Consider the following 27,832-nt stretch of genomic DNA (forward strand, 5'->3'; position numbering starts at 1 on the left):
AGTTGTAAAAAAATAAGAATATAAATAGCATAGTATAATAGAAATGGTTGACATTTTTCCCATGAATGGTTACATGTTGAGGTGACATTTTAACATGTTAAGAGATCAACTATTTAGTATACAATCTCTACCCATTATAACATTATTCAAGTAGATATAGATCAAGGATGGGCTTGGTTAATTAGCCACACTTTTTTTAATTAATTAGCCACAATTAGCCATCTTTGGTTTGATTTTTAAAAATGGTTTTAAAGACAATTATTGGATGGGATGATACAATCAGAAATGGTATGGATAAGTTTTGAAATGAACCATGGTGAACACTAGGCAATCGGTGGCGGAGATTCGAAGAAAAAACTGGGAAGGCCAGCTCAAAGAAAACACAAAAACTTGGCTCCCTGGCGCAATTTGTAGAATGTAAATAACAGTTGCATGAAAAAAAATCAAGCAATTGCCTAGGTCACCGGCTGGCCGCTGCTTGCTGCAACGTTGCCTCCTGCGACTGGCTTGGACGCGTTGGATCAATCGAGTAGCGAAATTAGCTTTGCTTAGTTAACTGACCTCCGAAGCATAAGTTTTATTAAAATCACAAAAAATCTCGGCGGGCTATGGCCAAGTTCTGCCCTAACGAAGCTCCGCTCCTGCTAGGCATTGTCCATGCCTTGTTATAAACTCATTATGATGATTATTAGTTGGTTAGATAAAATGTTTGATCATATAATGAACCCACAATCATTTCTCTTTTAAATTTACAAAGTGACTTGAGGAAACATGCAACTATAATGAAACTTGGAGGATTGCAATGGGGTCAACCAATAACCATGTAATAGTTCACCTTTGCAACCGGAGACGACAAAGAAAATAATAATTGAAACAACTGAGAACATGATTGTTTTTCTTCCATAAAAGCCGAATTAGCGTAACCATAAAATGGTATTACATTGAAAAGAAACATGTATTACAATCTTCAATCAAATAAAAAATTAATGAATCAAATAAACAAATCATGTGGCGTATTCCTAGAACTGAGCTTGAATATGGTCGACCATCTTCTTGTCCACCTGGAAGGCTTTGGCAAGTATATCACCTGAGATGGATGGATTCGATCCAAACACTGTACTGGCTATGGTGATCACTCCAGGATTTTTGCTGCTCAGCGCTGCAATGGTTATCGCCTTGTTGGTTCCGTAGTTGAGCTGAAAGTGAATCATCCCTTGTGGAAACACAAACACATCCCCTTTGTTAAGAACTTTTGAGAACAACTTGTTTTCAGGGTTCGAGGTGATGAAACCAACATAGAGCGAGCCTTCCAGCACGGTCAGGATCTCGGTTGCACGGGGGTGGATATGTGGTGGGTTTTGACCATAGGGTGCATAATCGACACGAGCCAGGGAGATGCCCAAAGTGTTCAACCCAGCAATTTGCGCCACATTAACTGCGGTAACTGCGGAACCTTGCTTGTTGCTCGTGTTCCCGGCCATGTGAAGGCCAGAGAAAAAGAAATCTTCTACCAAGGCAGTCTTTGGGTCTTTGCATGCAAATCCATTGACGAAAACTGCACATACATATCAAGATTTTGAACAGTTAACAACTACATATTGGCAGGCACAAATAAGTAGCTCGAACGTTCCAGCGGAGGAATGCATATATGTACCTTGGGATGTCCTGTCAGCGACGCAGAAATCCTGGAGCTGGCCTGGGTCGGAGGCAAGAGCACTAGAAGCTGACAAAGCCAAAAGGGCGAGGATGAACCCTGAGGCCATTTGGATGCGAACGTTAATTCTCACCGGATCAAGTGTCTTCTGTCGAGTAGACAAAAGAGCTGTGCAGACTAGTTCTAGTGAGTTGTGAACTTGTGATGCTTCGAAGGGTTGAAGGAGACCAGTATATATATGGAAAGGGACTTGGAAGGGCATATGTGTCTGTTATGTTGGGGCGCATGTGGATATCAAGGAAATAGTCTTCACCAATTCCCGCCTCAGTAACGAGGAAACCGTGTTCCTGGCAGTGGCAGGCCTGCAACGGCCAACTAATCATAGTTGTATATTCATGGTTTGAACAAGTCATGTTCATACTTGTACATTCGCAATTAGATGGAGCTAGCGATGATGCCATCAAACATATTATTATGAGGACTGCCCCCATGCATACAGCCGCCCCTGCCTGAAAAACCATTGAAAAGTACTTTTCGTCTTATAGGCTGATTAGCTAAACTAATCGCAATCAGATAGCTGATTGATCTTTTCCTTTTGGCCCTAACCTGCACTTTCGACCCGATCTTTGTCCGCTACGATTCCTTCTGATTCTCCTGCTGCAAGAGCCACGACAGCTGCCGGCCTGCCACACGGCCGGCGGACATGCTCACTAAATTTGTTCATGCTCTTGTTTTTCTTTAGATTTCCATGTCCCTAAGCTTTTTGAATGAACCTGTGTTTCGAAAGAAGAATTGTCACGAGGGTAGGGTGCTCTGAGATTCTATGAAGACTAGTAGAGTGCCCGTGCGTTGCCACGGGCTTTTGAAATAGTTTGCAAGAGTTACATGTTAACTTTCTAAAGTCTCGCCCCGCTGTAGATCCAGACCCCCACCACTGATTCCACCCTGCCTGGGACGCCGCCTGCCGTCGTGCCGCCCCATCGCGTTCGCCTACGCTCCGCCCCGACCCTGCCCGCCTCCTCTCTGGCCCCGCTCCATCCGCCTCCTCTCCGGTCCGTCCGCCGCCCCGCTCCGTCCGCCTCTGCCCCGCGCCGCACGTCGCCGCCCCGCTCCCCGATGGCGCCGAAGAAGACGCCGAAGGGCAAGTCCGGTTTCTTCGGCATGAGGGCGAAGCCCTCCGGGAACTTCGGACGGGAGTTCTCCGATGTCGGGCAGCGTTGGTGGCTCGGCACGTATCCCACCGCTGATGAGGCCGCGCGTGCCTATGACGTGGTGATGTGGCATGCCGGACCGCCGAAGACGGACCTAAAATTCCCGAGGTCGAGTCTTAGGCGGTGGCGAAGTGGCTCGTGCCGCAAGGCATCCGGATGGAGGAGATGCCGGCTAAGAAGGCGAAGAAGAGATCGGCGGTTGTTGTCGCTCCCGGCGAGAGCGACGAGGCAGCAATGGCTTGGTTTGCACGAGAGCATCCGCAGTACGTCTAGGCCAAGCTGGAGCACTACTGAAAGCGCGACGTCGAGGCAAAAAAGAAGGGAGTGAAGAAGGAGGACGAGGCCGGCCCCTCGATTGTGATCCCTATCGAATCATCGGATGAGGACTGGGATGACACCGAGGAGGAGGACGAGGGGTGCGATGACCTAACCAAGGACGAGTTCTGGGAGCAGTTCCGCAGCTCCGACGACGAGGAGTAGTTTCATCTAGTAGTTCGAATAAGTAGTAGTTGAATTTGTGTATGAAACTATGTTGAATTTCATGTCTGAACTATGTTGAGATGAAGTAGTAGTTGACCGTTTTAATCTTCGTTTTGGACCGTCTGTTGGAGTTGCTCTTTCTTTTTACATCTCTGTTTTGGACCATCAGTTGAAGTTGAGCCTTTTTTGGAGATGTAAAAAGCACATTTTGGTGCTCCAAATTTGCACCGTCATCGATTTGGACCACCAAAATTTGGACCATTTATCGGAGATGCTCTTAGCTAGAGATAAGAACTGTCAGATCTCATCACAACAACCGAACTTGTTATAGTCGCGTTTTATTCTGTCTAGTCCACAGAAATAGGAACAATCGAACGGGTTTGATAAGAAGATGGCTCAACTAAAAAAAGCGGATGGCTAATGAGAAAAATCTTTAGATTTCTCTTCCTTTTTTCTCTGAGTGGCTAAGATTAACTCCAAGAAAGACCCCAAATGATCCTCTTCTGACCATTTCGACCGAAACAAGCAGATGCAACGGCCTAACGCACGCTCACATTTGCAAAGTCTGTCCACTTAGTGTCCGTATGGACGCATTTCAGGCTCAATTTTGTGTCTGGTTTGCATCCACACGGACACGAAACGGACGCTCGCTCGTCCGCTCACCGTCTTCATTGGGACCCACTTTTGACCATAGCACACAAGACATTCCTCCGGTATCCGGGAGTTGCATCTTTATAATCACCGTCTGAAGTAAATATGCCCATGCGTTGCAACGGGAGAAAAAATATACTATGCATTATTCTCACAAGTGTTTCTCCCTCACAGAAAAAATACCATTGGCCCATTGTTAGATCATGCTCATACTTGCTACCTCCTACAATATCACTTTTATCTACAACGGCCTACTCTTGACTATAGGTGCCCATGCATTGTGATGGAATGTACTCTGGTAGCAGTAATGTGTATTTCATTATTGATCCATTTATCTATAGCAACAGACTTCCATCAGTGCATATTAGTATACCATATATAGGCACATAAACAATGTGCTTCTCAAATTGAACTGATAAAGTAGCAGCATGAGGAGAAACAAAAGGCTAAAAAAATCCATATATAGCTGTCTATCAATCAATCATAACATATCAAAGCTCCATGGATTTAGCCCACTAATAAGATGAAAATGGAACATACATATTCTTACCATTGCTTTAGTTATTGATATCATCATCCCTAAATGTCAATCACAAAACCACTATTACATGGACATAAAAAAATGAACTGTGTATTGTTATCTTCCTACTTACATTGCAACTTCCGAAGAAGATTCAAACTGAAAAGAACAGCATGATGGTCTGAAATTCTTTGGTGCGAAAGAAAAATGCCGCATTGTCCGGCCATTCATATCATGTCGACACCATAGTTCACACCAAGCCTTAAAGTTTGCATTAAGTAAAGAAAACAGTCCAAAATGGGCAAAGTACCAAAGGATTGGAAATGGTCAGCACATTTTCGCTGTACAGGGAGCCCTGTTCATGGGCCAGCCCCCTCTACAAGGAGGCTAATGTCGTCTTGAATGAGGTGTGCTGCCACTGAGCACATGATTGCAATTTGGCTTTCAAGAGATGATGCGAATCAAATGGATTTTAAAAATAATAGTCAATGCTATTACTTGCTGGTAGTGACTGCAAAATGTTTGATTTTTTCACTTTTTAGCACAAAACATAGCTACTGGGGAAAGTGACACCGGGAACATTAAAAATTGTAGGACTACAGAGTAAAGAAGCCCTGCTTCCAGATATTGACTTATGCTGATAAACACAAAAATTATATGGTAATTGATGCTAACTAAGACAAGCCCAGCATCTTCACCCTTCTTTAAAGCTTCATCTATCTCTGGGTCACCAGAGTGATTCTTTGCCCAATCTTGTATAGTTTATGGTCATTGGTCAGCATAACATCTACATTTTAGCACGGGGTAATGAAAACATAATATGGTAAATTTACCCGAGTACGTCCCACAAATATTTGTACGACGGATGCACCAGCTTGCGCTCCATAGGATTTTTTTTCTATGTTGGTCCTTTGATTCATAGGATTGGATTTCATAGGAACTTTCCCTATGAAATCTTTTGTATTATATTTCATAGGAAATTTAACATCCACTCCAACCTCTTTTTTACAATTCCTTTGTTTTTTCTTGGCATCAAACATTCATTGCTAATCCTATAGGATTCAAGTGGGCATGCCACTCTGAAAGGATCGATATAGTTGACTAGAGGGGGGGGGGGGTGAATAGGCAACTAACAATTTTTACCTTTTCTTTACCAATTTAAACTTCGCATCAAAGTAGGTTGTCTAGATATGCAACTAGGTGAGCAACCTATATGATGCAACAACAACAAGTACACAAGCACGCTAGGGATACAACACAATATAAGCTTGCACAAGTAAAGGTAAGAGATAACCAAAAGTGGAGCCGGTGAAAACGAGGATATGTTACCGAAGTTCCTTTCCTTTGAGAGGAAGTACGTCTCCGTTGGAGCAGTGTGGAGGCACAATGCTCCCCAAGAAGCCACTAGGACCACCGTATTCTCCTCACGTCCTCACACAATGCGAGATGTCATGATTCCACTATTGGTGCCCTTGGAGGCGGTGACCGAACCTTTACAAACAAGGTTGGGGCTATCTCCACAACTCAATTGGAGGCTCCCAACGATGCCACGGAGCTTCACCACAATGGAATATGACTCCGAGGTGACCTCAACCGTCTAGGGTGCTCAAACGCCCAAGAGTAACAAGATCCGTGAAGGATTACTGGGGGGAATCAAATTTCTCTTGGTGGAAGTGTAGATCTGGGCCTTCTCAACCAATCCCTAAAGAATCAACAAGTTTGATTGGCTAGGGAGAGAGATCGGGCGAAAATGAGCTTTGAAGGAACAATGGAGCTTGGGGGAAAAAGAGGTAGATCAACTTGAAGAAGAAGACCTCCTGGGGGAACCAATCCAACCGTTACCCCCTTCTTCAGCCTGCACGGAGCGGTACTACTGCTCAGTAGAGCGGTACTACCGTTGGTCGCAGCGGTACTACCGCGACCACCAACGGTACTACCGCATAGACTGGGCGTAGTAGAATCAGAGGGAGAACGAGAGAAAGAGAGGGGGTATGGGCGGCACTAGTAGCGGTGGTAGCCGCGGTACTACCGCTGCTACTGCCGCTACTACTGCTGCACAACCCGACACGAGAAAATGCATCCTCGAATCGAAGCGGTGGCATTGCTGAACCAGGACCGTACTGTCGCCGATGCCCAGAAGCGGTACAACCGTTGTAGGATAGCGGTACTACCGCTTAAGGACCATGGGCGGTACTACTGCTCTGGCGGCGGTACTACCGCTTTCTCCTCCCAGTGTCCACTTTTGTTAAAACAACAACCTCCAAGGAGAGGAAAGGAACTGGGGGGGTGCAAAAAGGACGTGTACGTGTTGATTCCACCCTAGCCTTTCCAATGCGGACCCTCTCTTGATAGCATAGTGTCCCCTATGACTCAAGTCCACCAAACCAAAAATGAAGGAGACTACACCGTCTTCACATAAAGCTCCGAGGGGGAAGTATCGTCTCGTGCCAAAGAATGAATCTCTGAAATACTGAACGTACACGATTAGTCCGCCAAAACATTGTCATCAATCACCAAAACTACTTAGAGGGAAATATGCCCTAACAATCTCCCCCTTTTTGGTGGATTGATGACAAACACGGGATTTGCACAAGGTAATGACAAGAGATAAAGCGAATCCCAAAACTAAAAAATATAGACGCCCCCCCCCCCCCTAGATGTGTGCACTTAATTAGAGGTGCCTTTGGATTGCAAAGTGCACACATTAGGATTAACACTCCCCCTATATTTTATAGTCCGACAACAATTGCATCAAAGATAAGACATATGAGCTAGGATGCAATAGAGAGGCAAGTGAGCAAATTAGACATAAGAGATAAGCATGATCTCACAAACTACTAAAGTGCTTGACATATAAGATAATAATAAGATAGGGTAGCATATGTCTCACACCATATGATAGGGTACCAGGTCTCACGAACACAAACCAAACCAAAGAAAATAAGAGAGTTTGCGAGAGAGAAGAGCAGACAAATAAGACACTCGCAACTCGACAACGACAAATCCCTAAACTCTCTCCCCCTTTGGCATCGAGACACCAAAAAGGGAAAGAGTGCTGCTACGGCCACACGTTGCATAACTGAAGATCTCCAGCATCACATCCCCGTGAGATCATCTGCTCCTCCGTCATCGGGAGGGGGCTGCTCAGTGTCTGAGTCTGTCCATGGGCAGTGCTGCTGAACCCACTCCTCCTCATTTGTGATCTTGTCCTTAGAACCGCTGGCAACTGTTGAACCTAACTGACGCATGAGCTCCTTGTGACGGCTCCTGGCCTTCTTCTCAGACACATGAGCCATGTACTGTCCATGAGACTCCATGCAGAAAAGTTTCTTCATTTTGCGCTTGAGCTTCTTTGCCCATGAGGGATCCACTCCAGAGGGCTCATAATCATCATCAGCAGCAGCATCAGCCTCTGTCTCATCGTCAGCAGCTCCAGATGGAATCCCAGACCTCAGAACCAATGTGCCCCAGTTCTCCTTCTTCCTCAGACGCTTGATCTCATGAGGAATCAACTCGCCAGTCTCCAGCACAACATTAGGATAAGTGTGCATCCAAGCCTTCTCAATAAGAAACATGAGAAAAGGCATATAGATGGGGCAGCGCTCAGAGATAGCTATGACAAGCTCAGACCATATTACATGAGAAATATCAAAGGATTCTCCAGTGTTTTCTTCCTTCTCACGCTGGCAGAAAAGAAGCATGTCCACGAGAAAGGAGTGAACCAAGTTCCCAATGCGAGGGAAGAGAGTCTCTATGAAGATGCGATGAAGTATGTCCAGAAAGGCAGGCAACTCATAGGTCTCCTTCTGGGTCTCGGGGTGAATCTTCAAAGTATAGTATTGCCAGATAGATTGCTTGTGAGTGGAAGTTGGATTGCGGTGAGGGAGAAAGCCAACTGGGTTCTCAAGCCCTTGATCTTCAATCCCAAGTAACTCCATGAATGCCTTCCATTTGACAAAGAGAAGCTTGCCATTGGTCATCCAAGTCAGAGTTCTTTCCTCATCCGTTCCAAGATGGACCGTGGCATAGAACTGAGCCACCAAATCTGCATCAAAGTCCTTGTTGAACTACATGACCCTGAGAATGTTCAGCTGAGTACACATCTGTAGAGCTTCGCCAAAATAGGCAGGGTCCTTCTCCATATAGCCAGTGTCGATGGTGCGAACATCAACATAGAGATTCTTCTTTGCTTTGATCACATCAAAGTAGATTGCCCACTGAAAGCGGTTCCAGAGGACGGTTGACAAGATTGGACTCTTGATCTTGCTCATAGGGATTGCGCCGACGCTTCTCCCAGAATTCCTTGGCAGTCATCTCAGTCACGGACTTGGGCTTCGGCTTGGGCTTCTTTGCAATACTCTTGGTAGCCTGCTGAGACGAAGTTGGTGGAACACTTGAAGAAGCAGCCGCTGCCTTAGAGGTGTGATAGCGCTTTGAAGTAGAACGCCCAGGGTTGACACAGCGGACATGTTGCTTGGAAGGGCCATCACCTGAAACCAAATACACGGGCAGAAGAAACAGCAGAGGACGAGCATAAGCCACAAGAAAAATCAACACGAACCGATATTTGGTACGAGTACGGTGGAAGTTGGCATCCAGCGGTAGTACCGTGATCTGGAAGCGGTAGTACTGCCTGAGCAGGCGGTAGTACCGCTCCAAGGGAGTGGTAGTACCGCTCCAGGCGGGGGAACGGTGTTGGGGAACGTAGTAATTTCAAAAAATTCCTACGCACACACAGGATCATGGTGATGCATAGCAACGAGAGGGGAGAGTGTGTCCACGTACCCTCGTAGACCGAAAGCCGAAGCATTATGACAACGCGGTTGATGTAGTCGTACGTCTTCACGATCCGACCGATCCAAGTACCAAACGTACGGCACCTCCGAGTTCAACACACGTTCAGCTCGATTACGTCCCACGAACTCCGATCCAGCAGAGCTTTGCGGTAGAGTTCCGTCAGCACGACGGCGTGATGACAGTGTTGATGATGCTACCGACGCAGGGCTTCGCCTAAGCACCGCTATAATATTACCGAGGTGGAATATGGCGGAGGGGGCACCGCACACGGCTAAGAGATCAATGATCAATTGTTGTGTCTAGAGGTGCCCCCTGCTCCCGTATATAAAGGAGGGAGGAATAGGCCGGCCCTAGAGGGGGCGCGCCAAGTGTGGGGAGTCCTACTAGGACTCCCAAGTCCTAGTAGGATTCCCTTTTCTTCCCGGAGTAGGAGAGAAGGAAAGAGGGGGAGGGGGAGAAGGAAAAGGGGGCTGCACCCCTTGTCCAATTCGGACTAGAGGGGGGTGCGCGCCTCCTTCCTTTTGGCCTCTCTCCTCTATTCCCGTATGGCCCAATAAGGCCTGATACTTCTCCCAGTGAATTCCCGTAACTCCCCGGTACTCCGAAAATACCCGAATCACTCTGAACCTTTTCGATATCCGAATATAGTCATCCAATATATCGATCTTTACGTCTCGACCATTTCGAGACTCCTCGTCATGTCCCCGATCTCATCTAGGACTCCGAACTACCTTTGGTACATCAAAAATACATAAACTCATAATACAGATCGTCACAGAACTTTAAGCGTGCGGACCCTACGGGTTCGAGAACTATGTAGACATGACCGAGACACGTCTCTGATCAATAACCAATAGTGGAACCTGGATGCTCATATTTGCTCCCACATATTCTACGAAGATCTTTATCGGTCAAACCGCATAACAACATACATTGTTCCCTTTGTCATCGGTATGTTACTTGCCCGAGATTCGATCATCGATATCTCAATACCTAGTTCAATCTTGTTACCGACAAGTCTCTTTACTCGTTCCGTAATACATCATCCCGCAACTAACTCATTAGTTACAATGCTTGCAAGGCTTATAGTGATGTGCATTACCGAGTGGGCCCATAGATACCTCTCCGACAATCGGATTGACAAATCCTAATCTCGAAATACGCCAACCCAACAAGTACCTTCGGAGACACCTGTAGAGCCCCTTTATAATCACCCAGTTATGTTGTGACGTTTGGTGGCACACAAAGTGTTCCTCCGATAAACGGGAGTTGCATAATCTCATAGTCATAAGAACACGTATAAGTCATGAAGAAAGCAATAGCAACATACTAAACGATCAAGTGTAAGCTAACAGAATGGGTCAAGTCAATCACATCATTCTCCTAATGATGTGATCCCGTTAATCAAATGACAACTCATGTCTATGGTTAGGAAACTTAACCATCTTTGATTAACGAGCTATTCAAGTAGGGGCATACTAGTGACACTATGTTTGTCTATGTATTCACACATGTATTATGTTTCCGATTAATACAATTCTAGCATGAATAATAAACATTTATCATGAAATAAGGAAATGAATAATAACTTTATTATTGCGTCTAGGGCATATTTCCTTCAAACGGTGGTTCCCTACTGCCGTGGCCAAATCCGGCACTACCGGGATGCCGAATTCAAAAATAGGCCTACCAAATATCAATCCAAATAGTCTAGAAGCCTTCACCATCCTACTCAAGCTTCGATTTGGCCAAAAATCGATGAATGCAAAGCCTATTGCCCCTAAAGACTAGATTTGAAACCTAGAAGCAAAGAGAAAGGGATCGGAGGCAATACCAACATCCATGGCAAGAGGAAGGGGTGGGTAGAAACCTTGCTCAATACTTCTCCAAAGATTAGTGTTAACATAATTCAAATAACATTTAAAGTGGTAGACCCAAGAATCAAAATCCTCATTTTTCACAATCTTAGGAGGAGGACCAACATGATTCAAGTGAGTGGAGGGAACCAGTCCTCCATAAATAAGTGGATGTTCAACATAGGCAAAGATGTCATTTCCACTTCTTCCACTAGATAAAGGAACTTTGTCACTAGTAGCTTCCCCCTTGTCGGAGTTAGTATCCGTCACCTTGTTAGTGGGCTCACCCACTTTCATAGGTGCGGTGGATAATTTAAGGCCTTCTAAAAACTTGTTGAACATGCTTTCAACCTCGGTCATCATGGAGGTTTTCAATGTGTCCAAAGCCACATTGAACTCCTATCGTGAGACCGAGGTCCCCCATCGGCCGTAGACGAGGACGGAATCACACAGGTGTGCTCCTCCCCATCGTCTACGGTGTCAACCATACTCTTCGGACGGTAAAGTCCTTAATAAAGAGACGGGGCTCTGATACCAATTTAAAGGATCAATAAATTGACTAGGGGGGGGTGAATAGGAAACTAACAGTTTTTAGCTTTTCTTTACCAATTTAAACTTCACATCAAAGTATATGCAACTAGGTGAGCAACCTATATGATGCAACAACAACAAGTACACAAGCATGCTAGGGATACAACACAATATAAGCTTGCACAAGTAAAGGTAATAGATAACCAAAAGTGGAGCCGGTGAAGACGAGGATGTGTTACCGAAGTTCCTTCCCTTTGAGAGGAAGTACGTCTCCGTTGGAGCGGTGTGGATGCACAATGCTTCGCAAGAAGCCACTAGGGCCACCGTATTCTCCTCACACCCTCACACAATGCGAGATGTCGTGATTCCACTATTGGTGCCCTTGGAGGCGGTGACCGAACCTTTACAAACAAGGTTGGGGCTATCTCCACAACTCAATTGGAGGTTCCCAACGATACCACAGAGCTTCACTACAATGAAATATGGCTCCGAGGTGACCTCAACTGTCTAGGATGTTCAAACACCCAAGAGTAACAACATCCGCGAAGGATTAGTGGGGGGAATGAAATTTATCTTGGTAGAAGTATAGATCTGGGCCTTATCAACCAATCCCTAAAGAATCAACAAGTTTGATTGGCTAGGGAGAGAGATCGGGCGAAAATGAGCTTTGGAGCAACAATGGAGCTTGGAGGAAAAGAGGTAGGTCAACTTGAAGAAGAAGACCTCCTTATATAGTGGGGAACCAATCCAACCGTTACCCCCTTCTTCAGCCCGCACGGAGCGGTACTACCGTCAGTCGCAGCGGTAGTACCCCGACCACCAGCGGTACTACCGCATAGACTGGGCGTAGTAGAAGCAGAGGGAGAAAGAGACAAAGAGAGGGGGTATGGGCGGCACTAGTAGCGGTGGTAGCCGCGGTACTACCGCTTATAGGCGGTACTACCGCTGCTACTGCCGCTACTACTGCCGCACAAACCGACACGAGAAAATGCATCCTCGAATCAAAGCGGTAGCGTTGCCGAACCAGGACGGTACTGCCGCTGTTGCCCCGAAGCGGTACTACCGCTGTAGGACAGCGGTACTGCCGCTTAAGGACCATGGGCGGTACTACCGCTCTGGCGGCGGTACTACCGCTTTCTCCTCCCAGTGTCCACTTTTGTTAAAACAGCAACCTCCGAGGAGAGGAAAGGAGCTGAGGGTGCAAAGGGGATGTGTATGTATTGATTCCACCCTAGCCTTTCCAATGCGGACCCCCTCTTGATAGTACGGTGTCTCCTATGACTCAAGTCCACCAAACAGAAAACGAAGGAGACTACACCGTCTTCACATAAAGCTCCGAGGGGGAAGTATCGTCTCGTGCCAAAGAATGAATCTTTGAAATACTCAACGCAAACGATTAGTCCGAAATAGCATTGTCATCAATCACCAAAACTACTTAGAGGGAAATATGCCCTAACACACTCCAACCATATACTTTTCTTATTCCTACGTTTTCAAAATCCTACGAATCAAAGAGGCCCTTAGAGTTGGGCAGAAACAACAGAAACAGAGGGTAGAATGGCCTGTTTTGTTTGGGCTAAATCGATTGACTCAGTCTGTTTAGTTTTTTCTGTCGACCGACTCTACCCCCTGCTCCTCCTCCCCCCGAATCGCAAATCCTGTCCAAAACCGCCCATGGGCTAATTGGTTCAGTTTTGACAAATTTAAGGGGTGATTTAATCAATTTTAGAGTTCACGGGGTTTGATCCATCGATGAACGTGTGTCAATAGTTGGGCCCGATTCTAGCGCACCTACTACACACACACACACACACACAATAAACATACACAACCAGCTCCCCCGATTTTTTTGACGGAGCTACGGCGGGCTTACGCCGGTCTGAACCATTTTCATTATCATAATTAAGACCGAGATACAAACACAATAGCTACACACGTGTAGCACCCAACACTACAGACAAGAAGGGATAAGGAACAACAGAGAAGAAACCAGGAAACAAGCTACGACAAGTGGCCAACAACAAGAATTTAGCACCCATCACCACTAAGCTAACCGAGAAGAGCAGGAGCTAGCATTGTTGGATCAGTTGAAAGGAGATTCGTTGCCGAGAAGACGTAGATAAGAAGTCACCCGCTGCCCTGCGATCACTCACACCTTGAAGAGCTATGAAGTCGCAGCTACCATCGAAGGGCATCCCATTGCCTAGCCACGTCACGACAGAGACAGACACTGAACGTGCCAAAGGGCAATGCTCCTCCGAGACAACCCCTGCACCTCCTCTGGGCCACACCATGACCACAGTCACAAATAGAGGGAGCCAGAGCACTATGCAAAGCAACAAAACCTCACGCGCCGTCGAAGGGCACCGAACACCGAGACCTCACCGTCGCCACGAGCCCCCAAGAGAGGTCAACCAACAACACCAGGATGACCAAGGCACCAGTCGCCGCCACAGATCACTTCCACCGCCACCACCGAGCATTCCAACCACCCAATAACCTCTACTACCTAGATATCAAGCGACCAACAGTGGATTTCGTGGCTCCAAAAAACGATGCCCCCAAGGGGGAGAACGACATCGAGATGCCATCGTTGTCCGAATCAATAAAGGATCTAAGGCTCTCGCCCAGAGCACACGAATGAGCAGGCGGCAGCAGCTCCCCAATGACCCTTCAAGAAGGGAAGCGGCGCCCAAAGGCGTCGCCGTCATCGTTGCCGACAAGGTTGGCACAAGGCTTTCGCCTGAAGCATCTCCATCCTGGTCGTCTCCGCAGATGCCAGCGCTTGATTCCATCAACACAAGACCACCCCATCCTCATGCCATTCACGGCGAGCGTCCCGGCCAGGTCCAGCAACTAACTACGAAGACACAGCCGCCCACCTCGAGCATCCGCACAAAAGGAGTTAGAGCAACCTTGGCTACCACTAGCACCCGACCTCCCACCGCGGCCACACACCTCCACCACCGCCACATCAAGCCCCACCGGCAGCATCCACCACCGACCCCCCGACCGTGGCCACATGGAAAACCGCCGCCCAAACAAGCTGCTGCCACAGACCGGATCTTGACACGATGAAGCCTCACAAACCAAGCACCGCATCTCACCTTCTACACGGCATGCCTCACCATCGAGCATCTCCGCCCCGCCATCATCCTCCGGACACGGCCACTGGGAGCACCGGCTGAGCGAGCGAGTCGCTGCACAAGGGGAGCCAGATCTAGGCATGGAGCTCCCCAAGATTGACGCGGCTGACCCGAACCACCGCCGCCCATGCCACCGAGCCGCTCGCGCCGCCTCTCTGCATGCCATAGCCAAGTTCTTCAGCCTGCAACAAATTTATTTTCCCAAATAATTAGAACACCAACTAATCGGATGCATAAATTTCAAAAAGAGGTGCTTGAGTTTACCAATTCATGCCTGCTACGAGCATAACTCTTGATGCCAGCTACACTTAGCAATGACAACTCCGAATAAACCTACTTCTTGGCTCGCTGGGACGAGCCGCCTACTTCCCCAGAGGGCCTCATGTTTTCTCCGCGCGTCTTACTTCATTTGGACGGCAAACAGACCTTGATTGATGAGTTCCAACGATCTGGCTTTAAAGAAGAAGAATTCCTGCACCTGTCCATGCAATACAAAAAGGGCGTCCCGTGGTAGTGTTGTTGAACCGCTAATAGCAAAATTCACTCCGTTACTGTAATTAGAACCCAATGCCTTCAGATAAGGGCTCAGATAGCTTATGTTTAAGCTTTCACCTGGATATATATTTTGGTCATTAACGGACCCACTATTAGTAAGGCCAACAACCATACTCAATAATGAGATTAAAAGTGCTTCTCATGAACATGTACGCGAGTCAGATTAGATGCGCAAAACACACCAGCAGCAAAGTATTAACTCCGATAAAAGTTGTCGTCTTATTAGACATTAACTTGTATAATATTCAAGGTGAAACTTTGAACATCAATTTATGTACAGACATGTAGCATCACATAAAAATAATTATACAGTACATTATAAGAATATGTTTCATGATAACTCTAGTAATACCAATGTGATGTTTTTATACTAGTGTTTATCAGAAAGATAACACATTTGAGCCCAAGTGAAAAAAAATTAATAGTTAGGAAAGCAAAAAATTTAAGCAGTATACTTCTCTTCAGATAGGGCCCCAAACTAAGGTTTCTTCTTAAATTTTAAAAGCACACATAAGATCAAAAAAAATTACACACATGGGCCACTTTTTTTATTTGAAAACGGGGAATCTTATGACTCAATCCATTAATTAAGAAAAAGATAGTTGCCTGGTTAATTAGCAAAAAACCGGGTGAAAACCGTCACCACCTGTTGATCAGTCACCCACAAGATACGACACACACACACCACCGCTAGAGAACCTTGTCGAGGAAGCACATTCTGTCATCCTCGCCACTTCTTCCCAAGCGAACCTTGTCGAGGAAGCACATTCTGTCATCCTCACCACTTCTCCCCAAGCAAGCGACTACGACTTCATTGTATGCGCCCTCTGACCAAGCCCACACCGCCGAGGCCGCAAGAAGGCACATGAAGATCCATGCCAGGCAACCAGCCACCAGTGTTGGTGATAGTGCAGCTCTGACTCTAAGGTAAAGATACGAACGACAACAAGGCCGGCGTCATGAAAGACTACCGAACAGACCACCTACCGCTCATCATCATCACCCGGACTCTTCCACCGCAGCTCCGACTTCACCGTAACAAACAACCTGAGGTAATGCCACGAACACACCTAGAGTCGACTACCGTAACCACCACCGCAACCCCGACATCATGTAGATTTTTTTCAATAAATTCTACATGACGATAATCGCGTACTTCTGTGTTCCTCAACGTAGTCGCATAGTCCAGAATAAAGGCAATTAGAAGAGTGGCATTCTTATAATAGCCAAAAATAATGGTAGAAGATCAGTTGGCTTCAGGACTAGTTGGACACTAGCGGGTAGTGCGCGGCGGCACGCTGCGCCACATAGAGCTATAAGCTATTTAGCTAATTTCGTAATATTTGGTAAGTTATCCCAAGACTTTATTTATGGCAAAGGTTCATAAAAAGAGAGTGATGAGGTTTTCTTTTCCAAGGTTTAGAGGGTGCTCGGATCCAAGGGACTTATTTTAGTCTGACTAAAAATAGTCTCTTTAAGAGGCTAAAGTTCCAAGCACCTTTGACTAAAGAGGGGCTAAAACTAGTCTTGAGACTAAAACATTTTAGTCAGGGGTACCCCTACTAAAATGTGGATTAGTCCTCTCTCTCCTCATTTAATTCCTCTCCTTTAACATAGGCGGGTTCTGGATTGGAGGGTTTGGTAGATAATAAATGCTCGTTAACTTGATTTTAGTCTCTTTAGTATTTGGATCCAAGCATGGGTGAGGCTGGCAAGTTTTAGTCCCACTACTTTTAGTCATGGGACTAAAACGTATCAAGCACCCTCTTAATAGTCCATTGTAGGAATTGAGGGGCTTACATAGTTATTCATACTAAAAAGGAACACATTTAGTAGCTTATACATGCAAAGGAAGCCTACGGTACAATACTAGTATTGGTAGCTAATAGAGCAGAAAGTTCGAAGCTTTTGTTTTTTTATAGAACTGAAACAAAGAAAACAATGTATAGGCATGTTGTTAAGTCAAGCATGTCTACCTGCTAACTGTCATTTAAATAACAACAGAACGAAAAAGTTATCAATTTGACGTTAGATTTATAGACCTCGAGAGCGTACAATGTTACGGCCGTCTGATTACACGCAAATCTTCATGCTGCTGGTTGTTGACACATCAGCCCGTAAAAACGTTCGTAGCCTACAACCAACCATGCGAACGCCCGTTTTCTATCCAGCTCCCCTCGTCCACTCGTCCCCAACCCACTCTTATCCATTCCGGTAACAAAGAGGCAAAGCAGATGCGGCAGAAGCACCGATCTGCTCGTGGCGGCCATGGCGGGTCTCGCGGCACGAGGCAGCTGCTTGCTTTGGCCGCTCCCTTTCAACTACGGAGATGAATTTACCACGGTTTCCACCCCTCCCTCTCAACCGCATCAGTGCACGCTTGCCGCGCCACAACGCTGCCGCTAGACGCGTGAATAGTGAGCACCCAGCTATAACTTACCGCAATCGTGCAAAATAATAAAACACGGTAAATATATGCCGCACACGTGCATTTCGTTTTGCAAGCGGCGCAAAAAAAATTGTGGCCTTGCGGCCCTGCCAGGGCCTTCCGGCAAGGTGCCCGGACAGTCCATGGCGCGGCCCGGCCTCCCACAGCCGGGCGAGCTCAAGTCCGACCGGATCCGCCCCAAATCCTGCCGGCGGGTGCGCAAACAAGGTGGCCGTGCTTGGGTAGCTCGGCGGCGACGAGAGGAAGGGGCTGGGCAAGCGCGCGTCCGAGTTGCACGTCTGCAATGGCAGCGGGCGGGCGGCCGGCGGCGGCAAGGGGGAGAGAGGGGAAGAGTGGGGAAGAGTGAAGTGGATGCGACCGGAGGGAGGGAGGGGGGCGGATAGAAAAAGGCCCGTCTTGTGCCACCGACGGGCGGGCCAGGGGAGGACACGCGCAGACGACCCGCGCGTCCGCGTGGTGTCCGTTTCACCCCAAAAGCGGCGCAAACTTGGGCCGCGGATGGGTCGAAAGCGGACACAAAGCGGATAAAAGTCCGTTTGCGCCCGCGCGCTGGGCCGTCTCGTTTGTCCCTTTTACCCCAAACGAACGGGGACGGACAGGATAGGGTCGCGCGGTGGAGTTGGCCTTAGAGAGGGAGAAGTCGGCGGACAGGGTCATGAGTTCGGAAGAATAGGAGGAAGCGAGGCCGCGAGAGGCAGTGGAGAAGAAGCAATCAAGTGCTCCTCGCCTGCAAGCGAGGCCGCCAAAGCTGGAGGAGAATAGGAAGTGGCAGGGTAGGGCGTGGTGGTGGCGGGATCTCCGACATGCTCACCATTGGGGAGTGGCGGCCGTCAGAGCTAGCTAGGCGCGGCAAGTCCCCATGAGAGGTTCACGGTTCGGATTTCAGATCATTCACAAGCCGTGCAGGTACCTACTCACCCAGGTGCTACATCTCCATGTGTCTAATCCCCATTTTTCAGCTAACCGCAATTCTCACACCATGTCTGCCCGCGGTTCGACATGGGACGTTTTGTGCTTTCATCAAGAGCTTCTGCATCATGAGCCTGACAAAGACGGCCGCCATGCTCTTTTCTCCCCTGTCAAGGTAAGCTACATCAACAGAAACACACAAATTTTATAAGCCTGCTTACATTACATATCATATAATAAACGCAATCGATCCTAGTGTTCACTGTTGATATGTGATAGAACACCAGCAGAAGAGGTGTGAATTTGTTGTGGTTCACATGCAACAATACAGTGGCAACTAAATATATGTTTTGCCATGGCTAATTATATACATCATTATACATGCAGCTTTCTCTAGCCAGAGTTTTTCTTTTGCTAATTCATAAAGCAATACATAGATTGAAAGATTATTGCACAACAGAACAGTAGAAGAATGAGAAATTGGAGGGTATTGAGTTCACAGAAAATCTGAATGGTGATGCAAACACAAATGGCTTAAAAGAGCAAACCGCGCTTGGCTATAAAAATAGAGGAGCAAAACTGTAGACTGCGACAAACAATCACAGCTCGAATTCACATTCATACAGAAGCGCGTGAGAAATCACCCTGTACAGTCAATCACAGGAACCTACTTCCAGTCGTACATTGCTGAAATCATAGGACAGTAAACTATTCCCTCCATCCCATAATATAAGAGCGTTTTTTACACTAGTAGAGTATATCTCTAGCCTCACACGGCTTCCAGAGCAAATTCATTCACTAGTGAGGCACAAGTCATAGATGTTTCTACATATGCATTTACTGAATGGATCAGCTCTGTCCAGAATTACCCTGTCCAGAGTATATTGCACTCGGTCAGGAGGACACTTAGTGAACCTTCCATAGTTTTTTATATAATAAGCTAAACATAGTTTATCTATGTCACACTTAATTATAAGCTGAACCTTTAACGGCAAACATCTAACATCTATACCCTTTATACCTCATAGAGAAGCTAGTCATACATATGCATAATTGGCAATGCACAAATTCGTGTCAGATATTGTATCTTTCCCAGCAAAGATTCAGCAATTGCGAATAAAACATCTTTCGAAAGATATAGTATCATACTTCCAGGGAAAATCTTAAAGAATATCAAAAAAGGAGCATATTGTTCATATCTTTTGCACCAGCTAGCTTATAATACAGAATCAAACGCCAAATTGCCTGAATCAAGTGTTTTTTTTGCGAACCCTTGAATCAAGTTCTTAATGTGAAGGGATTTCTCCTGAAGAGACACCTTGCTGCTTATAACCTGCATTTATCTCAATCTTAATATTGAATCCAAACATGCACTTAACCTACTTCCTCTGTTCCTAAATATAAGTCTTTTTAGACATTTCAAATGAACTACAACATATGAATGTATGTAGACATATTTTAAAGTATAGATTCACTCATTTTGTTTCGTATGTAGTCACTTGTTAAAATCTCTAAAATGACTTATATTTGGGAACGGAGGGAGTAGATGTTGATACTTGTGTTTTAGTTTATATATGTATATATCTCTACTCATATAAAAAACCGAGTTGGTGATGATGGTGTGCCTGCCATCCTGCAATATAGACCGTCCGATCTATATCTGACGAATAGAAAACAAACTATGACAATTTTGCAAAAAGATATCCGCACCCCGCTCCACATTTGCAGATAAGGCCTTCCCTCGTTCATCTTCGTCTCCCACAAGATAAACAGCTCGTATAAATGCATCTTGATGTTCCGTGCAACGCATGGGCCTCTTGCTAGTGTAGACCAAAGCTCGTCCGTGATGTCCTCCTCGCCCTCGCCGTCCCCGTCTACCAGGTCGAGTGCGCCGACGACGACTCTGCCTCGGAGACCAGTCGTGCCCGAAATTGAACGGCCGAGGAGGGGGCGGAGCCCGAGCGCCCCGGCCGTGCAGCCGTGCCCCACCGCGTCGGCAACGGCGTGGCACTCCATGGAGAGACGACGGTGTCCGTTGTGGTTGGCCGTGACCCGTGAGTAGGGAGTGCGCCATGGACGACGGGAACTCAATGGGGACTAGGACGATCGGCCGAGCGTGGATCCTGCTCCCCTCCCGCGAGGCCCTCGGCGTTGACGTCCTCCTCGCCGTGGCCCTCGCCACCTTCAGCACCAGGTCGAGTCGCCCGCCCGTCGCGACAGAGGTGGAGCCGCCGAGGAGCGGGGGTAGCCCAAGCCCAAGCGTCCAGGCCGTGCCCTGCCGCGTCGGCGACGTTGTGGCACTCCTTGGAGAGACGAGGGCGTCCGCTGTGGCTAGCCGCGACGTCGGCGTGTGCCACGAACGGGCGCCCGACGAGGACGGGCCTGATCGCGGATCCTACTCCCGCGTGGTCCACGGGGTTGACGCCCTCCTTGCCGTGGTCGAGCGCACAGACGATGACGACTCCACGGGGGGACGTTGCGCTGGAGCCGCCGACCCAGGTTGAGCTGGCGGAGTCCGAGCGCCCCGGCCGTGTGGCTGTGCTCCGCCACGTCGGAAATGGTCGTGGCACTCGGTGCAGACACGGCCCCTTCCGCTGTTGTTGGCGGCGATGAGGGAGGGGCGCCCGCCGAGGAGAGGCCCCGCTGTGGGGGTGACGGATCCCGCTCGTGCCATCTGTGTGACTACGGCGATAGGAATGGCGCGCCACGGTCTGAGTTCCACCGAAGAAGCACAACAGAGATGGGGCGGCGAGGTTGGAGGGATAGGTTGTGTATGCAGCTGGGTTTCACGTACCTGCGGAAAAGAAAAGAATGGCTATCTCCAGCGCCGGGGGCGTTCGCCAGCAGTGGCAGATGCATCTCACGTGCTCACCGCTTGCCCCCGTGGCAGCGCCGTCCGACTACTCAGCCCACCCGCCCTCCGATTGATTGGGTGTTCCTTCAATCCTCCTCATGTGCACCACAACGCGCGGCTTTGTCAGCCAGTAGCGCCGGCACCTTGCGACCGTCCCGTGCTCTGTACGCACACCCCTCTTCTTGCATCTTTCTCGCCTCCTTGCCATGGACCAGAGCTCGTCTTCTGTTGGCGACGGGAGACTCCTTATTTATACAGGAGAAAAGGCGGTGAGACCATAGACTGGATGGATCCACAAACGATCTCGAGAGACATCCGCGCCACAACGCCGCCGCTAGACGCGTGAATAGTGAGCACCCAGCTATAACTTACCGCAATCGTGCAAAATAATTAAACACGGTAAATATATGCCGCACACGTGCGTTTTGTTTTGCAAGCGGCGCAAAAAAATTAAAAAGGAAATGCAACACGAGGACTTTCCAGGAGGTCACCCATCCTAGTACTACTCTCGCCCAAGCACGCTTAACTTCGGAGTTCTAATGGGATCCGGTGCTTTAATGCTGGTATGATTGCATCAAACATGTTACCCCCGTCTCCATCCCTTATCCTTGCCCCTCCCAGCTCCACTACGAAGACGATTGTACATTGCTTTGGCCGCTCCCTCTCAACTACGGAGACGAGTTTACCACGGTTTCCACCCCTCCCTCTCAACCGCACCAGTGCACGCTTGCCGCGCCACAATGCCGCCATTAGACGCGTGAATAGTGAGCACCCAGCTATAACTTACCGCAATCGTGCAAAATAATAAAACACGGTAAATATATGCCGCACACGTGTGTTTTGTTTTGCAAGCAAGGCAAAATAAAATAAAAAGGGAATGCAACACGAGGACTTCCCAGGAGGTCACCCATCCTAGTACTACTCTCGCCCAAGCACGCACAACGGCGGGCACGGAGGACCAGTGGTAGCCATAGTTGGTATCGGTTCTAAGCGCAGCGGCAGGGCTAGGCACGTGTAAGCCGCTCGGTATGAGCGGCCGACAGCGCGCGTCTGCGGAAGGAGGTTCTCCTCGCCGCCGTAGCCACTCGACGCAGTCCATACCTCATGGACATTGGTGAGTCCCTTGGAACATCTCCGTCGTCGTTGCCTGTTTCCTGTAAAAACAGCTGAATTTGGCTTATCAGTTGGCTTCTAGGAATGTCCCTGTCGTGCTCGTTGATTATTCCGTACAAGAACCACAAAGTGTGTAAGCTCGCTCGGATTTGACTTGTCCTGTGTGCTCGGGAAGTTCACCCGGAGCGAGCACAGCCGGTCGGTCAGCTGGCGCCGTGGCGGGAGCTCCCGCTGCTCCTCACTGGGAATAGCACCATGTCCTCAGGTGGCGGCCCGCGGAGGGCAGTTGGACCTACAGCTGAGATGCACCCCAAGCACAAGGGCCTTGGAACATCCAGATGCTCCTACACACTACAAGGTTTGCCTCCTCGTCACGTCTTAATGTGCTTCCTTTCATTTTCAACTGCCATCCAGCGTCCTACAGATTGTAATTTTTTTTGTAGCAATCGTTTTGTTATGTATGTGCTCCAGTGTCTACTCATCCCTCGTTGCGAATCCTAGTAAACTCTGTGTGTTTCCATTTATACATGCCCGATCTGGAGCTTGACCGGTACATGGTAAATTTTGATAGACATGATTGGTTAAAGTTTGCCATGTGTATCTCTGATTTCTTATACAAGTTTGCCATGTTGTCTATAACACATGGAAAAATTCTGAAAATGTTAGTAGTAGGCCATTTAATAATTAAGAGAAATGTTCTGAATAACATGGTAATTTTTTTGGAAAATTATATGGAAAAATTCCGAATTTTTTGTCTGCTCAAACAATGACATTTTTTAGAGAAATTTTCATTTGCGGACATGACATTTTTGTAAAGTCACATGACACATGTTTGACACATTATCATGGCAAAATTCATAAAAGTCGCTTACTCAAACATGACATATTAGGTAGTGACCTTGCCATGACCCTAGCATGTAGACCATGTCAAATTTGTTTAACATCCCATGGCAGTCTTATTTCTTCAAATAGCATGGCAAATTTACTGTGTTTACAATCAAATAAGCACAAGAAGACAAATTCAGATTGCTACAGAGAAGACATGATGCTTAATGGAAAATTTATTTGAGTTGATAGACATGATGCTTATTGGAAAATTTATTTGAGTCGATGGAATCGCATCCGCTGTTAGCTTTCACATTACGTTACATATTCCAGCCAACAGAGATTCTATTTGTCAACATTATGCAAAAAAGAAAAAAAAACCACAGCTATCTATCCATCTAGTGACGCACAACCACTGTGTGTTTAGTTTCTTTTGTTGGCCTTTAGCACAATATACTGGTAGATGTTAACAGAAGAACATTTAGTGACTGGGAAAGCTTCTGGTCCTTCACTCACTCACCATTTGGAATGAGAGTTCTGAACTTAGTTTTTAATATTTATTGGCCCATCTAATTTGAATAAGCTGCAATTAATTTGAAGTAAAATTAGTAGAAAGTAACTGTGTATATAAAAGATAAACATGAACAGTATAAACAATTGGTTTGGATCCTAACTAATGACAAAGTGATCATCTCAGCCTCAGGGTTCAAATGTGGGTATTTCTGCATCAGAACCATTTGCTGCCTAATATAGAAGACTGGGCATTGTATTACTGTAGGTATGCTCCTCTTTCTTCTCCAGATACTTGATGCAGCTCCCCACTTCAGATTTGACATGCAAATAGTGGTGCCGAGCCTTCTCTTTCTCTTAATTCCTTGTCCCTCTCTATGCAAACAAGTAAACCAGTCAAAAACACAAGAAGCAAACCTGATCAAAATGGGCTTTCCAAAATACGTCTGCATGCATTTTTTATTATTGAAAAAGGATAACAGGGCAGCGTACGTTTGACTTGCCATGAGAGCATCTAGATATCTTTTCAGATTACTACTTGCTAGTGCAACTGGTTATACCTTTTGTTTCATTATGCTCCCAAAAGATGAAGTAAAACCTTCATGGCATTTTGGCAGAAGCACTACAGGATGCCTGTCTTTATTGTTTATCTCTCCCATAGAATTAGTCCATTAGAACAACAATGTAAATCAAGATCACTGATTCTCATGGACAAAGTATTTGGGAGACTACAAAACTATTATTATTTTGCTTCTAAAGTGAAACCAAAATATACCTTAGCTTTAGGCCCTCTTCATTTAGCTTCTTGTCAAGGATATCATAAAATCGGAGGCAAATCAAGAGACATGCCATCGACGTAAGTGTAAAAGAACAAAAAAGGAATAAATGACAAACCAAACAGAAAGTTAAATAAACAATACATAGCACGTCCACCATCATGAAGTAAACAGGACACCTTCCTGCCGGCAAGAGTGAGCTTTGTCTGGATCCAAATAAGATGGAGAAATCAGAGGACCTGCAAATAACCACAACAAACAATAAAAACAAGAAATCACAAAACAACACCAACACACTGAAACCAGATTAAGAGATAAATAGGAACAGCAGGATCTACTATTCTAGAGCCTAGGGGTATATAAAAAAGAATCCTGGCAAATAACAAGAACAAAAAGAAGCATGCTAAATCATTTCCCACGGCGGTCGTTCCTCGTGTCGCCGCCACGCCTCATCAACCCTCGAACCTAAAAACACACAACATCATGAACACAATCAAAAACACTACAAAAAATCAGCAAACCAAACCCTACAAATGAAAGAACAATACTCACCAAGATTAGAACCACCCTCAACAGCCAACCTCCCATCAGAAGCACCAACGGAAGAAGAAGAGCCCAAGGACGTCGAAGGAACGCGCTGAGAACCATGTGCAACAACAAGAACCATAACAGAGACCAAGCAAACAAGAAGTACACAGGAGAGAAGAACACAAAAAGAAGCTACTTATAGGCAAGCAAAGAAGGACCTAGAACACAAATGTGTGCAAACGTGAAACTACAAACATGCAAACGTGGACACATGCATGCATGCATGAGCCATGCAGCAGCACACGCACACCAGCCCATACAACAGCCCATGCAGCTAATATATTTTTCTCACATGAGACAAAATCAGCCCATGCTATCAAACCATCTTTTCACATGGTACACATGAGACAAGAGAAGCCCATGCACCTCTAGAAGAAACAGGCACAACCCAAGTGATCAACCACTTTAGGAAAGCCACCGTGCACACGTGTCGCTCAGTCAGTAGGAGTAAATTTTTTTTGAAAAAACCAGAAAAATCGAACCCTTACGGGCCTAGTATTCTTAGTATGTGCAAAAGTTCCCTATGTTAGAAAAAAAAGTATGCCTTTGGTAACAGACTCACATCCTCAGCCGTTGGATTTCAGATAACAGGACAGATTGATCCATCACATGATTTGTTGGCACATAAAGGTTGTGAGTATCTGAAGTTGTGAACAATAATATTATCTCCATCAATAATGAAGACTGGAGTAGACCTCACTGAATGCATGAGTGCCACCAGTTGGTGCTCTAGCATTGAATGCTGACATGAAAAGTCCGAGACAGAGTTTGGACGCACCGATGCACCGACGCACGCCATTAACTCAAGGAGGAGACATATTCGCAAAAAAAAAAAATACTGAAGGAGGAGACAGACAGAGACAGAGGGGGCAGCGGGCCTCCCGTGTGGCCGTGTCAAAGATTAAGGAGAACGGCTGGGCTTTGAATTGATCATGGATATCCTCCGGTTCAAAAGTACAAGGGGTTTGAAATTGAATGAAGAGATGGAGGGAGGGACCAACTAATGCAGCAGATAACAAAACTGTTGGTTAGCTACTGTAAGTAGTGCTCCGGTGGATAAGTTATTTCAGGTTGAGAACCGTGCCATGCCTGCCTACCATCATGTGCGCAAGACGGAATAAATATTTTGCTACTGTACAATGCTACGTAGTTCCCCTCTGGAATGAAGGATATTTCACTGGAAATACGACCAAGTGCACCGTTCTATACGGAATCTGACTTGAAAAAATTGCAGCATACTGGAGTTCGACATTTCACTCAAGCTCTGGCTTCACGCTAATGGGATTCAGCTGACGGTCAATCCGTCAGTGTCAGTGTCGGCGAGCGCTGTGTTTCCACTTGAGAAGTTTACCACGGTGCTTTTTTATTTACCGTACGCCGCGCACAAATCTACCCGTTGCACAGTGTCGACAAGCACGGGTTTGTTTGTTCGACGAGGGAAGCGACAGAAAAAGCGGAATCTCGGGATAGAATAATACTCTGGTTTGGGTCGGGGGGATCGGGAATGGAACTCACAGAGGAAGTCGATGACGAGCCGGCCGTCGCAGAAGCGGCCGGTGGGGTGGTGGAAGAAGGCGCGGCCCTCCGGCGGCGCGATGTGCCACCCCTTGGCAGCCGGGCCGCCCGTGTCGGAGTTGGAGTCGCCGAAGTTGAACACCACCGGCCGCGCGCCGGGGCGGCAGCTGAACCCGGCCCGCGCCGGCGACGGCCAGAGCGCCAGCGCCACCGCCAGCGCCAGCGCGAGGGCTGGCCGTAGCGCGCTGCCGCCTGCTGCTGCTGCTGCTGCCGCCGACATTGACGACCTTGGACCTCTGTCTCTGTCTACAGCATGTGCCGGGGAGGCCCTGTCGTGTCCCTCTCGCTTTTCTTTCTATCTCTCGCGAGCCCCGAGTAACGGATTGTGTGAGGTCATGCGCCGTATATATGTGCTCATCGTGGTGGGGCTGCGATGATGCCACGAGCCCACGACCATGCTGAGACTTGGGCCGGGTCGGCCAGCAAGCCTCGGGCCGCGCCGGCCTCGGGCCAGACGGCCCGCTCAGCCACGACTGTCGTCCTGGTCGGGTGGTTTCCGTTCGAACAGCCAAGGCGCTGGACGTCGTGTGCCGCATCGACGTCGTGTGCCGCTGGACGTCGTTTGGATTATTTTGTTTTTTTTTGGTGTTCTTTGTTTCTTTTGGTTTTCATACTAAATTTTTTGTATATGTCAACGATATTTTGATAATAAATTCTTAAACATTTTTAATACTTGATCAACATTTTTGCTTTACATATTTTACATTTTTGAAATGCTTTCTTAACATTTTTCAAATACAAGATTAAAATTTTCGAATACATGGTGAATATTTTAAAGATACACAATATTAAACCTTTTGCAGCGCCGGCCGGCGAGGAGCCATCTAGCACC

General features: G+C 47.1%; 1 protein-coding gene, 1 long non-coding RNA gene and 1 other non-coding gene across 3 annotated transcripts; all 3 read right to left on the reverse strand.

Annotated features, from left to right (window-relative positions):
• Positions 1 to 914: 914 nt before the first annotated feature.
• Positions 915 to 1,870, reverse strand: LOC123106728 (putative germin-like protein 2-1). Its single transcript, XM_044528816.1, has 2 exons — positions 1,655 to 1,870; positions 915 to 1,555 (listed from the first exon to the last, which is right to left on the reverse strand). Exons 1-2 carry the CDS (start codon positions 1,761 to 1,763, stop codon positions 1,020 to 1,022), a joined length of 645 nt encoding a protein of 214 aa, XP_044384751.1. The 5' UTR covers positions 1,764 to 1,870; the 3' UTR covers positions 915 to 1,019.
• Positions 1,871 to 22,071: 20,201 nt separating this feature from the next.
• On the reverse strand, positions 22,072 to 22,190 carry LOC123154133 (5S ribosomal RNA). Its single transcript, XR_006476693.1, has one exon. It is a non-coding gene; the product is annotated as a 5S ribosomal RNA (ribosomal RNA).
• Positions 22,191 to 24,124: 1,934 nt separating this feature from the next.
• On the reverse strand, positions 24,125 to 26,922 carry LOC123106741 (uncharacterized). The gene is made up of 2 exons (XR_006451457.1): positions 25,390 to 26,922; positions 24,125 to 25,302 (listed from the first exon to the last, which is right to left on the reverse strand). It is a non-coding gene; the product is annotated as an uncharacterized lncRNA (long non-coding RNA).
• Between the last annotated feature and the right edge of the window lie 910 nt (positions 26,923 to 27,832).

The sequence above is a fragment of the Triticum aestivum genome, chromosome 1B, assembly GCF_018294505.1.
Source record: "Triticum aestivum cultivar Chinese Spring chromosome 1B, IWGSC CS RefSeq v2.1, whole genome shotgun sequence".
Taxonomy (NCBI): Eukaryota; Viridiplantae; Streptophyta; class Magnoliopsida; order Poales; family Poaceae; genus Triticum; species Triticum aestivum.